Source organism: Triplophysa rosa, linkage group LG9 (genome assembly GCF_024868665.1).
Source record: "Triplophysa rosa linkage group LG9, Trosa_1v2, whole genome shotgun sequence".
In the NCBI taxonomy this organism is placed as follows: domain Eukaryota; kingdom Metazoa; phylum Chordata; class Actinopteri; order Cypriniformes; family Nemacheilidae; genus Triplophysa; species Triplophysa rosa.
The window spans coordinates 16,412,844-16,424,645 of NC_079898.1; the positions used below are offsets into that span (position 1 = coordinate 16,412,844).

The 11,802-nt window shown below is 40.0% G+C and overlaps 1 protein-coding gene across 2 annotated transcripts in view; it reads right to left on the reverse strand.

Moving 5' to 3' along the window:
- The window catches only part of vrk2 (VRK serine/threonine kinase 2), a 13,187-nt gene extending 1,694 nt beyond the window's left edge, over positions 1 to 11,493 (reverse strand). The window contains exons 1-11 of one of the 2 annotated variants that reach the window (XM_057342183.1): positions 11,033 to 11,493; positions 10,232 to 10,287; positions 10,077 to 10,146; positions 9,494 to 9,581; positions 9,241 to 9,349; positions 8,621 to 8,713; positions 8,183 to 8,315; positions 3,920 to 4,040; positions 3,589 to 3,647; positions 2,670 to 2,827; positions 634 to 777 (exon numbers count right to left, since the gene is read on the reverse strand). In XM_057342183.1, coding sequence (XP_057198166.1) covers positions 634 to 777; positions 2,670 to 2,827; positions 3,589 to 3,647; positions 3,920 to 4,040; positions 8,183 to 8,315; positions 8,621 to 8,713; positions 9,241 to 9,349; positions 9,494 to 9,581; positions 10,077 to 10,146; positions 10,232 to 10,287; positions 11,033 to 11,159 — 1,158 coding nt within the window. In that variant the 5' untranslated portion in view covers positions 11,160 to 11,493. Of the gene's footprint in view, positions 1 to 633; positions 778 to 2,669; positions 2,831 to 3,588; positions 3,648 to 3,919; positions 4,041 to 8,182; positions 8,316 to 8,620; positions 8,714 to 9,240; positions 9,350 to 9,493; positions 9,582 to 10,076; positions 10,147 to 10,231; positions 10,288 to 11,032 lie in introns of both variants that reach the window. The other variant, XM_057342182.1, reaches the window with a different exon arrangement.
- Positions 11,494 to 11,802: the final 309 nt, after the last annotated feature.

Sequence of the window (11,802 nt, forward strand, 5' to 3'; positions counted from 1 at the left end):
AATTGAAGGGGGACTGGGGGGTCCGGGACCCCCTAAGTCTATTTTTTACTTATGGGGGTCCCAGATCCCCCAGCTCCCCTTCAATTCAAGCTCCCCTCAGATATTTTTATTTGAGTAAAAATGATAATGACAAATGTGATTAAATTCATTCAATGGATATGGTAAATTTCATGAATTATTTACAATAATTTATATTAAGTTTGTTTATGGGCTAGTTGTCATGTCTCTTTACATTTTAAACGCCCCCGCCACACTCCCTCTATATACCTTTCCACTATATTTATCAACTCCATGTCGGGGCTTTTGTATTCCTTGCGTAAATTATTATTAGGCCTGCTAGAGATCTCGAAGATGAGTGACAGCTTTTTAGTAATTATAAAGGGAGTGCTCGTTGTGCTGTTTCTGTGCAATACACAATCCATTCAGAATTGTATAAAACTTGTTTCTTATGCTGCTAAAACCAACAGCCACATACGCAGATTATAAGTATTATTGTGGGTTTCAAAAGATGATAGAAGGGATCTTAGTAAAAAAACTAAGATTTGAATACTTGAATGCTTTTTAAATGTGTTTTTTTGATGTGGGACAAAATTTGTAGAATGGGCCATATGAGAAATGTTTGTAGAATTATACCTGCTTGTGTGTCTCTCTTTTCATCCTGCTTGAGACTTTATTCGGTGTTGACCCCGGCATCTCTTCCTCATCATCTTCCTCCACAGTTGCCACGGGCTTTGATCTGGCAGGTTTTTTGTCAGTACTCTTGGGTTGGGTTGTGGTCTGTGGGTTAAGTTAAATTAAATTTACAGGAATTAACTTGCTTTTGTCGCTAAGCGCGCTCTCCTGTGAATGCACAATGCTCTCTCCCTGACCTGGATCCAGAGAGGAGAGGACCTAACCTGATTGATGACATCTCCTGCTCTCCCTAAGGTGGCAACTGTCCAAACTAAATTTGGCCACAGATCACCACGAGGTCAGCTGTAGGCAAAATAAACTCCAGGAGCGTTGGAGTGACAAGAAGCGACTAGCCTCGTGGTTTCGGGAGAGCTAGGACACGAGGGGGACATTGATGATGTTGTTTTAGCTTTTATTCAAAGGAACTACAGCTAGATCTTCTAGAAGATGAACAGAACCACAGAGAAAATCTGACTACAAAGAAAAGGGGATTCAAATCCTAATGCCCTTGGTGTTGACACTGATGTTTTCCATGTGTTTAAAAGGTATGGTCAAAGGAAAAAGACACAGAGTTCTTCAGAATGCTTTGGAAGGACTCTATATATCAAGGACTCTCATGTTCCTACGCTGCTGAAATATGGTGATACTGAACGGTCACCCAGACTACCCAAGCTTTAAACAGAAGAATCATTGTTTAAACAAATCCTGAGGTTTAATCCAGATTTAAGGACATTAACATGATTTTTATATAATGCGACATTCCAAATCTAACATTAGACAACATTTAATGAATAGTTCACCTTCAAAATAAATATTCTGTCATTATTCACTCACCCTCTTGTCATTTCAAACCTGTATGACTTACTTTCTTCTGCTTAACACAAAAGATACTTAAAAAAAAATGTTGGTTACAGAAAACCGTTGATCCCCATTGACTGGTTTTGTGTCCATACAATAGAAGTTAATGGGGACCAACGGTTTTTGGTTATCATTTTTCAAAATATCTTCTTTTGTGTTTTGCAGAAGAAAGAAAATTAGACAACAGGGTGTGTAAATGATGATAGAATTTTAATTCTGAAGGTGAACTAATCCTTTAAATTACTTATAAGTCTCTGAACATGTATTGTTATCCACATGTGTATGATTCCTGCTTCTTTTGATCTAAAAATGCAGTACTTAAATATCTATAGGATCAGTTATTGTGCAGACTGGCTTCAAGATCAACGTACAAGCAAATGGTAAATAACACCCCAACACCAACCCATCTCAAGATCCTCAACGCCGAGCCCTCTCCATTGAACCACGGATCAAACTGCTGGACATCTCCACATGAAGATAAGAGGCAATTCTAACCGGTGATCTTTCGGCCTCGGAAAAATGTGTGTATTCAACAGCCCCAAATTGGGTTGCTTGGGTTTTCGTAAAGTTCGGCGGTTCAAGTTCGCAGTGAACTGTGAAGTGATTTCACTGAAATGAAGGCCTCTCCATTTCAGACCTCTTGTCATCCAATAAGCTTTTTGGCAAGGTGAGCGGAGGTTAACCTATGACACCATGGTCAAGATTCACCAGTCGTTCCCCTTACACAGGGAAAAGTGCCATTATTACCTGCATCATCTGCTGGATAGGGTTAGCAGAAACCCAGCGTGATGTATTTTAAGCGCTAAATACACCTATAGCAACTACATAAATGCATGCATACAAAAAAAGTAAGGTATACTGCTCTAAACTAAAGGATTGTGACCACTGTGTAACTCTCCCAAATCGCACTTCGTTCCACGTCTAACACAGCCAACAGGCCGATCTGACATCTCAGAACAAGAGTGGGAGTCAGTGTAGCATGGAAAGGGTCACGGGAGGCCTCCCAAACCTAAGAATCTTCTCTCTCCCAGACAGATAAATCTGCCGCATCCCACCGGCTTCCCTGAATGCTCCAGCTCTAGCTTATCTGGTCTCTATTAAGACTACTAGGCTGCTGTGCCAAAGCATCACACACTCACCCTTTGTGTGGCTGGCCTGGATGTCTCAGACGTTCTCGGCCTAGAGAGGTCCAGTGGGCCTTGCAGCCCCGGTCCTGACAGAACTTTCTTTAGGACCTGATAGTCCGGCTTTTCATTGTAGCTTAGGCCCTTTACGTATAACAGGAACCTGGCGATCTCTTCTGAGGAGAATAAAAGAAAGACATCTGTTGGTAACAAGATAAAATAATGCAAAGGTTAAACAATGTACATCAGGTGTTTAGCAGGACAAGCTACTAGATGCCTCATCGTGATGCTTCCGAAATCACCAAGACGTGTCCTCCTTAAAAAGTGAGTTCCTAATAGCCATGAAGACTGCATCTGCAGATTTGCATAATTCACAGATAAACCCCAGCTGAAATGGTCCGCATGCTTTATGCGGATGCATCCCGCGGCTGACCTAGATGCTTACCGAAACGTCCGGGCCACTGACAACGGACTACATTTTCATTCCAAGGGAACAAAAACCATATCTTCCTAACAAATGGATGGTGGCAGGAGCACTATGTAGAAGACCCTCTCTGTTCATACCAGAACACAAATGTGCGTCTAATACGGGCACCTTCCATTCTTCACTGTAATAAATACTCCGGGTGCAGTCATACGCCACCGAACGTTCTCTTTGTGGCAGCCCGACTGAACGTACGCCACGTGCGTGGCCGTGATGCATGTTAGAGGTCTTATCTTTCTGGTCCAGCTGCAGCCAGCCTCTCAAGGTTGGGGGAATAGGGCCTCATCATAATCATAGATCACAAAGCCCCCATTCAGGAGACACGCATACCCTCTCTCCCTGCGGAGGGGGGAGATACTGCAGGAACGCTAGAGGCCGTTGATGAAGGGGAAGCAAGGATATTTGTGCTGTGGTGAGGCAACTAAGTCCCTGATCCAAACGTATACATACCTGTGGTGGTGCCAGAGGTGGACATGCTCGTGACGGAGTCTGGAAGGTTAGACATTAGCCTGTGGTCAACGTGACAAAAGAAGAGGTCAACTATCATCATTTTAAATGCATCAGATTGTGTTGCACATCTCAAATCGAAATACAACAGACTTTTCGAATCTATTTTAAACTGCCAAATATGGCTTCGGGAAAATTTCCATCTACAACTTTAGCAGGTTTAACAAAGAGTTGAGTGAATAATTTAGGCTGAATAAGCACATGGGGCCTCTGATCAGCGGCCACTACACACAACTCAAAGCGTAGACCTGCGGTGAAAGGGGGGAGAGCATACTTGGCCTTTGCATCCTGGACCTCAGCTGGGTTCCTGAGAAAAGACCGCCAGGGCAGAGTTCCACACTGCCAGTGGAGCAAGCAGTAGCCCAGTACCTCCAAGTCTCCTCGTCTGGACGGGACTATAAGAGATAGAAGAGATAAGAAAAAACTGAGAAAGTTAGACATAAAAATGAAAGCTGCTCCAGAAGTGATTTGGAATCTTTTGATTCAATGGCCCGTCCACTAGCTGCTGAAATATGTCCTTATAAAAAAAGTGGAAAAGAGAGGGGTGGTAGTGATGGAGAGGAGTATTTTGTTTTCTCAGCTGGTGCCCTGGCTTCGCTCGCAGGCTAACGGGGCTTTTCTAAGAGGGGTTGAGGGTTGAAAGAGTAGGTCAGTTTCCTCCCACCAGAGATCCTTCTGTCTAGTTCGAACTCCTCAAGTCTCTCTCTCGCACACCCTCCTTCTCCGTCTGGCCTGGCGACTCGTCCCAGAAACCTGATGCTCACGGCCTCTGACATGATCCAGACAGCCTGTGGCCCAGCCCGACACACTCTCCGACGGAGAGCCAAGCAGTAAAACAAAGAAATAAATGTCTGGGCCCAAATTGTTCCCACATGTTTCTGGATTCCGTGGGGTCTCTACTGGCTTTAAAAGAAGAGCTTGAGAGTGTGCATGTGCTCCTCAGACCTCCTCGGTATCCACCTCGGACGTAGCACATTACACAACTGCCATCTAGCGTAAAGGGTTTTAGTACGCTGTAGAGTTTAATAGACCAGTATTTAGCCGACTATTTATCCACATAAAAATTTTGATAAAATACACTGATGGTTTAATTTTGCAAAGACGATTTCACTTGTTAGCATTACGGGTGTCACAACATGCCGGTTGTGACAATAACCGTGATATTACAAACCATGATTATCAATATTGTGTTAATACTACATGTAATATTGTAAATAGTTCAGCACCTCTAAAATTATGCTTGAAGAGTCACAAATTTCACAATGGTTACTCTCTTTCTCTCTCTGCCTCCCTACACTCATTTTGAGTGTGATTCATTTGCCAAAAAAATTAAACAAAATTAAACATTAATTTGACTGATAACATTATTTATTTAAAGGAACAGTTCACCCAAAAGTGATAATGTTGTCATCATTTACTCATTCTCAGATTGTTGCAAACATATACACATTTCTTTGTTCTGCTAAACACAAAAAAGATATTTGGAATAATGCCAGGAACCAAACAGATCTCATCCCCCATTTAATTCGAAGTAAATGGAGGATTACTTCTAAATAAATAAATATATAGAATCTTCCTGTAGCTCAGTGGTAAGAGCATGGCGCTAACAATGCCAAGGTCATGGGTTCGATCCCAGGGATTGCACATAATTAGAAACAAATGTATAGTATAATGCAATGTAAGTCGCTTTGGATAAAAGTGTCTGCCAAATGCGTAAATTTAAAATGTAAATGATAACCATTTATTGAAAGTCTGATTTTGTGACAGTCTGATGTCTACGAAAGGTGATGATTGGCTAAAACTAATTGGAGGTGTGGTTTGGACTGACGTGACATTTGTTATTTACATTATGTATGCTAGCTAACAGAAAAACTATCCTAAGTAAAAAAGTATAAATACTATATACTATATATAGTATATATATATATAAATTAAGCTTTAGACAGATTTAGAAAAAGGCAAGGAAGAAGAAAAAATACCCTCCTCATCTATCCTCCCATTTATTTCATCTCCCCTAAACACACTCTGCATCTGCCCTTACCCTATAGGCATATTTTATTTGTCTGGGAATGCTAGACACCTCATGGAATCAATGCAATTGTTCTCAAATTCAGGAGCAGAAGAGATAAATACTTTGGAGTAAGTGAAGCCCCCCCTCCTCACTCTTCAAATAAGACCAAGAGATTATTACTAAAGTCTTGCCAAGAGGGGGTTTCACACTTTTTAAAAAGCTCTATGGGAGTCTATCCCAGTCTGTCTTCAACAACGGCACTTTAAGCCGCGCTCTAATGTTACTACGAAAGCATCTGCTTATGAACAGGCCATTGAGTGTGAAATGGCCTCACTTCAACCCCCTGATTAGTCTTACGCCATCCAGACGAATAGCGGCAGCATTTAGATATGAAATATTCATTTTGGTACTGATCTTGGATCCCGGCTATTAAACTGAAATACATTTTGGGTCAGGCTGACCAATTACGGGTTGACTTTAAACTAAGCACTTGCTATGAATTACGTTCGCCTAAATTTATATCGGAATTGGATGGTTTTGTCTGTCTCGAGTTAACCTCCCGTTAAGCATGTCTCTTCATGAAAAGCTCCAACTTCATCAATATGGGTAAATTAAGGCACGTCGTTTGTTCGTGCCTAGAGAGTGTATTAACTCAATACTGTAACTGCAGTCAATCTCCTGAGAAATTACCTATTGACTGCATTCATCAAAAGGGAAAATCTCAGCCTAAATCCATGGCCGTCATTGATCCTGCCATGCCCATTACAGAGTCAACCTCTCTGCCCGCTAGCCACCAAAACAGCTAGACCCATTAGGACGAGTATATAGCTTTTCTTTATTTTTCCTCTACCCTTGACCAGACTAATTTACCAAACACAAAATTTACTCCAAAAGACTTGAAACATCCTAACTACGTAGACGCGACCTTGGAGAAAACGCATGTAAAATGGGCCCTCTTTCCTCATAATAGGCACCTCGACTAAAGACCAAAGTGAACAAGATAAGACACACTCTGTAAACATTTTGTACGCTTCTGTAATAGGGAGCAGAAGGGGTGGGTTGCCTGGCCTAGTCCTGACACCGATTCACTCATAAAAAGGCCGATCTAAGAACGCCACATTCCAGGCCGCACACAACACCTTCCATCAGACAGAAGCTGTTGTTCATAATTATGGCCTATTGTTATTCTGATTATCCAAAGCACCATGTCAAACTCTTGAACCTCTCCTCCTGAATTTCAACTGGCTCACTTCAACCCCACAGGTGATAATTAGGCCTTTAGCAAGGGATTTAGCGGGACATGAAGTGCCTGTCTGTGCACTCCTCACCATGGTAACAAATCAACATCTACACGGGGTGCCAGGGGCCAGAAGAAAAGGAACACTCTGCAATCTGCATTCATCTATGGGGCAAATGACACTAATGACCTACACAACAGCTGTCGGCGTCCTCCGTCAAGGCATCTGGAGCAGTGACATCAACTCGGAGGCAGATATTCTCAATAGTGGCGAAAACACAGGGTTTGTTGATTTACGGCCTGTCTGCTTTGATTTTGGATTCGGGAGTGAATCGGGTCACTCTCAAGTCGGTGTGTCGATGGGATGGTGTTTTCCTAAACTCTCGTCTGTTGTATCACTTGCCATGTGTGATTTATACGGTACAACGGGCCATACATTTATGGAGCGGTAAGACAGAATCAGGACCATATGTAAAATCCTGCACATGAAAAGTTGAACAAATTGTATCAAGTCAGAACATGATCTTGTCTGAAAGCAGCCAGACCTTGGTCTGAACCTGACCGTGATTTACTTTCAGACCTATTAAACAATATGTAATGTTGATCCCACAATATGAAGCACACTATATCATGTATTCTCCCATTTCTATCACTGAACGAGAATAATACATTCTCATACAATTCTACATATAAAACCACCCTGATGACATTCAGGAAAAATAAAATCAGAACTTCTTCATTTGTAATTAAAACATTAAACTTTAATGCGTTATACAGTATATATTTCTGCTGACTGGCCTTCATGTGTTGTTTCCAAACAGTAACTATAAGTGAGCTTTACCTCTCTGTGTATTCAGTATCGAACTCCTGTAATGTCCCATGGCCGACGCAGGTAAAGATATTGACTTTGAGCCCCGGTGCAACAAAACATCAAAGCCTTAATTAATAGCAAATGCATACAAGATGCAGGTTATGACTTTGACTAATTAGGGAATTCTTGAATTAAGTCTGCCCAAGTAAGCATGGACAGAACAATCGATATCCAATAAAAAGGACTGTACGCAATTTACGACTTAATGTGTTTCCAATAACATGACCCGGAGTTAAGGACATGATACTGAAGGAGTTCCAGCCACATATACAAGACCTCATTACAGAGAGAGTGATATACACTGTGAATTCATATTTGCGCTAGAATCGTTGTCCGTAAATGGCCGTTTTTACATATGGACATGTTTCTTTCTCAGTATGGTTTCAAGATATTAAAAAAAAACAATGTTTCAAATTACCTACTCCTTTGTGAGCGTCAATGCTTGTATACTCAATAGTGCCATTGTGTCCTTTCTTTGGATTCTCTTTATATTCTTTATGCTGGCCATTAGGACAATATCTGTATGACAGACCATAGTCAGCCAGGTACACCTGTTGGAGATACAGTCACCATCAGTCATCCCAAAGACATTTTCTCTCCACCTGTTTCTGTCCTACATGGTGTGTCTGTGCAAAGCATATGGGGTCAGTTGTTTAGGTTGTGACAGCAGGTTGAGATGTTAATTGATCATATTTAAGGTTTCCAAATGTTGTCAATGCTGGCTGACAATCAATTAAAGCAATAAAAACACACTTGGATGAGTATGTATTGCACTTGAATACTTTGCACAGAAAAGATAACCAATAGTTTAGAATGTCCGTTATTGATTGTGGTAATGTGCATGCAGCAGACTCACCTTGTTTGGATCTCGGTGTCCCAATAAAAGATTGGCAGCCTTAATGTCAGCATGGACATACTCGTTGTCATGAATATATTCTAGAACGTCCAGCTGTTGAGGGCAGAGATAGAGGGGAAGGTTAACATGAATAATTTAGTAACCTCATGATGACCTACCGTAATGACTGCAGGTAGATGAGCTGGATGCAAGGCAGTTAGATGTCCAGGCACATCAATTAAAGCTTATTAGAGATCATATTATAGAAATGTTTTAAATAAATAAGTATAAGTAAGTTGGTTCATGTTGAAACGAATCTTACTACATACAGTGTACACTAAATAAAGTTTTTAGTATATATTTTTTGTATTTTTAGTTTAATTGGCTAGTATGGATTCAGCTGGTCATGTAAACAGTCATAAATAATACAACTTTTATTAGCCTACCAAGTCAATGGTTTTAAACATATTTTGAAAGAGTATAAAATGTTTATAACGAGGAAATAATGACTTTGTGTAAATACACAAATTCACTTGTCAAGCTTACAATTTCATTAACACACTTATTTATAACTCAATATAAGTGATGTCCAGAAGGATTGCCAAACCTTAAGCCAAAGTCTAACATTAAGAAGGTCTCACCATAAGGACACCCAGCCGTAGTACTGTGGGCTTTCTCAGTTGTCCACCATTCTCCTCGATCACCTTCTGCAGATCTGTGCCTAGACGGTCCATCACCATGAACCTGTACCTAACGTACATCACCCCAAAGTCAAAACGACCAAAATTTACAATTACAGCTCAAATTATCCTCACGTAAACAGAAGAATATCATAGCCAAATGTTTGTTTGAAGGACTGGTTAATGTCAAACTGCTACATTTGAATTTTCATACCTTGTTTCTTTGTATTCAGACAATCCAGACCCCCCGTAGGTCGGAATCCCCAAAAACTCCAGGCATTTAGACTTCTTCCATTTGTTCACTGTAAAGTCGAAATTTTATATGTTTGTACATAAAAACAGTAAAAGCTGTAAATGCACATCTCTCTCACACATTTCCTCCAGTCTAGCCTGGATGAAAATCTGTCTTGACTGGCTGTGCACCAGAGTGACAGGTGGTCAGAGAGGCCCTTTGGAGAAACCAGCTTCATCATCAGCAATTTGGTCACTTTCTCTGAATTAGAGCTCAAACAAGCCGGGATTGCACTAACGACCACAGAGGTGCATGTTTGCTTTGATTTATTAATTCACCCAGCCAGGCTAATTTACATCTATAGCCACTTCATCAGTGACATGCACTCCATGTTTGAGAACTCTCAGATGAAGATGCACTCTTCTCCAAAGAGTGCATCTGCTTTTCCCTCCTTTGGCCATAATAATGTCAGTGTATATGTGGGTTTTGCTGGCTAATAGGTTCTTGCATAACAACAGAAAGTATTCCATTACAGAACAGTAATTCAAATTCGTAAAATGCTTACTAATATCTGGCTTGGCTGCTCGCTGGTAAAATTTCAACTCTGAGAATAAAGGTCCATTTTCATGATACTCCTAAAAATGAATATAAAGATTACACACTTTGTAAAAACATAATTTAAATGGTTATGAATTATATTTCATCAAACTTACTACTCACCACTTTGATCACAAAATCAGTGTCATCTCGTACAGGGACATGTACATCACCAGAGGCTGTAAAACGTGTATAAAAAGGTGAAAAAACTACTAAATCTCAATGTAATTATGTAACTCTCTGTCTTCCTCATACTGAGGGACATTCCAAGCCTTTTTATCGGAACTAAACTGAATGACATCAACAACACACATTACATCACATCTCGACTTGCACCATTTTTTGTACCACTAAGATTTATGAATGTATCTGTATAGACCACATTCCAGAAGACACTGGTCCAGAGGAACTTCCTTTTCCAGTTTTTAACACTGCACAAACCTTCTATGGTTTTAACATATATAACCAAATCAAAATGTTAAACAAATATCTTTATGATTGAATTATACATGTATAATAAAAAAAGGAATAAAACTGAAATAGAACCGGAAGTGCTACTGGACCAGTGTTTACGTCTTACTAAGTGGTCTATATTCTTCTGTTACAGCCAGGTACCTCATTTTAAATGTTTCTTATTATGAGTAATCTAATATATTTTTACATTTTGTACTTTGTATTGTCATGAAGTCAGAAGTGAGGGCACGTGGCAGTAATATAGAAACTACAGAAACTGAAGACTGTGGCAGAGATCCACCAGTTCAACCTCGAGTTTAAAGATACATATTCAAATTCAACGTCCACTTTATGCAATACCAATTTTCACAGTACCCGGCATATTCTGCCATAATGTCTATTGCTATAGATGAAATGGAAAATATGACACACAGAATCAAAAGACACATGTACGCAAGGTAAAGCAATTACCCAGGTAAATCAGTCCAAAACCACCTCTCCCAACAATCTTGCCGATGCGCCATTTCTTCTTTTCTGAATCTGTTAAAATCCATCCGTCTGGGAGCTCGCTAGGTAGTGTGTATTTCTTTGGAGGCATTGTATGCTAAAATATCACGTGGTAAGTTTTCGATAGAGTAAACTTTAGGGAAAAAACGACTTGTGAATGTTAATATTTACATGAACTACACTAACAAACAATCAAAACAAAACTGAAACAAGGATCTGATTTTGCAAAAAGTCATTGCTGAAACTAATAGGCTTATTTGCCGGCTGTTTTACAAACCAGCAATACATAAAAATAACGTGCTCTTGTTAAAGAACGTCAAAACCATACAAAAAGAAAATTAAATTGGCAAAATATTATTGCTGTATAAAGTCACAGAGTTTAAAACTCATAACCAAAGACGGGTGTCCCCTCTCGAAATCGGTCCCCTTTAGGACCCCGCGTGATTCTGTTGCCTAAAAGAACTTGTAATGGGTACTCTTCTTAGCGCCTGATTGCAATTCTTACAAAATTACATTACGATTTATGTCACTAGTACTTTGTTAAAATGACCATTAGTGTCACTAAATTCTTCATATAATAGTACATAATCGAGGCTATGGGATGTGAAATCAAACAAATCTCGTTCTTACTGTTTTAGTTATTTATTAAAACCATGGTAATTTAAAAATATTAAAAAGTGATGTTTTTTGTTTGTTAAGCAGATGTTGACCCAGAAATACTGGCGTGTGTGTTA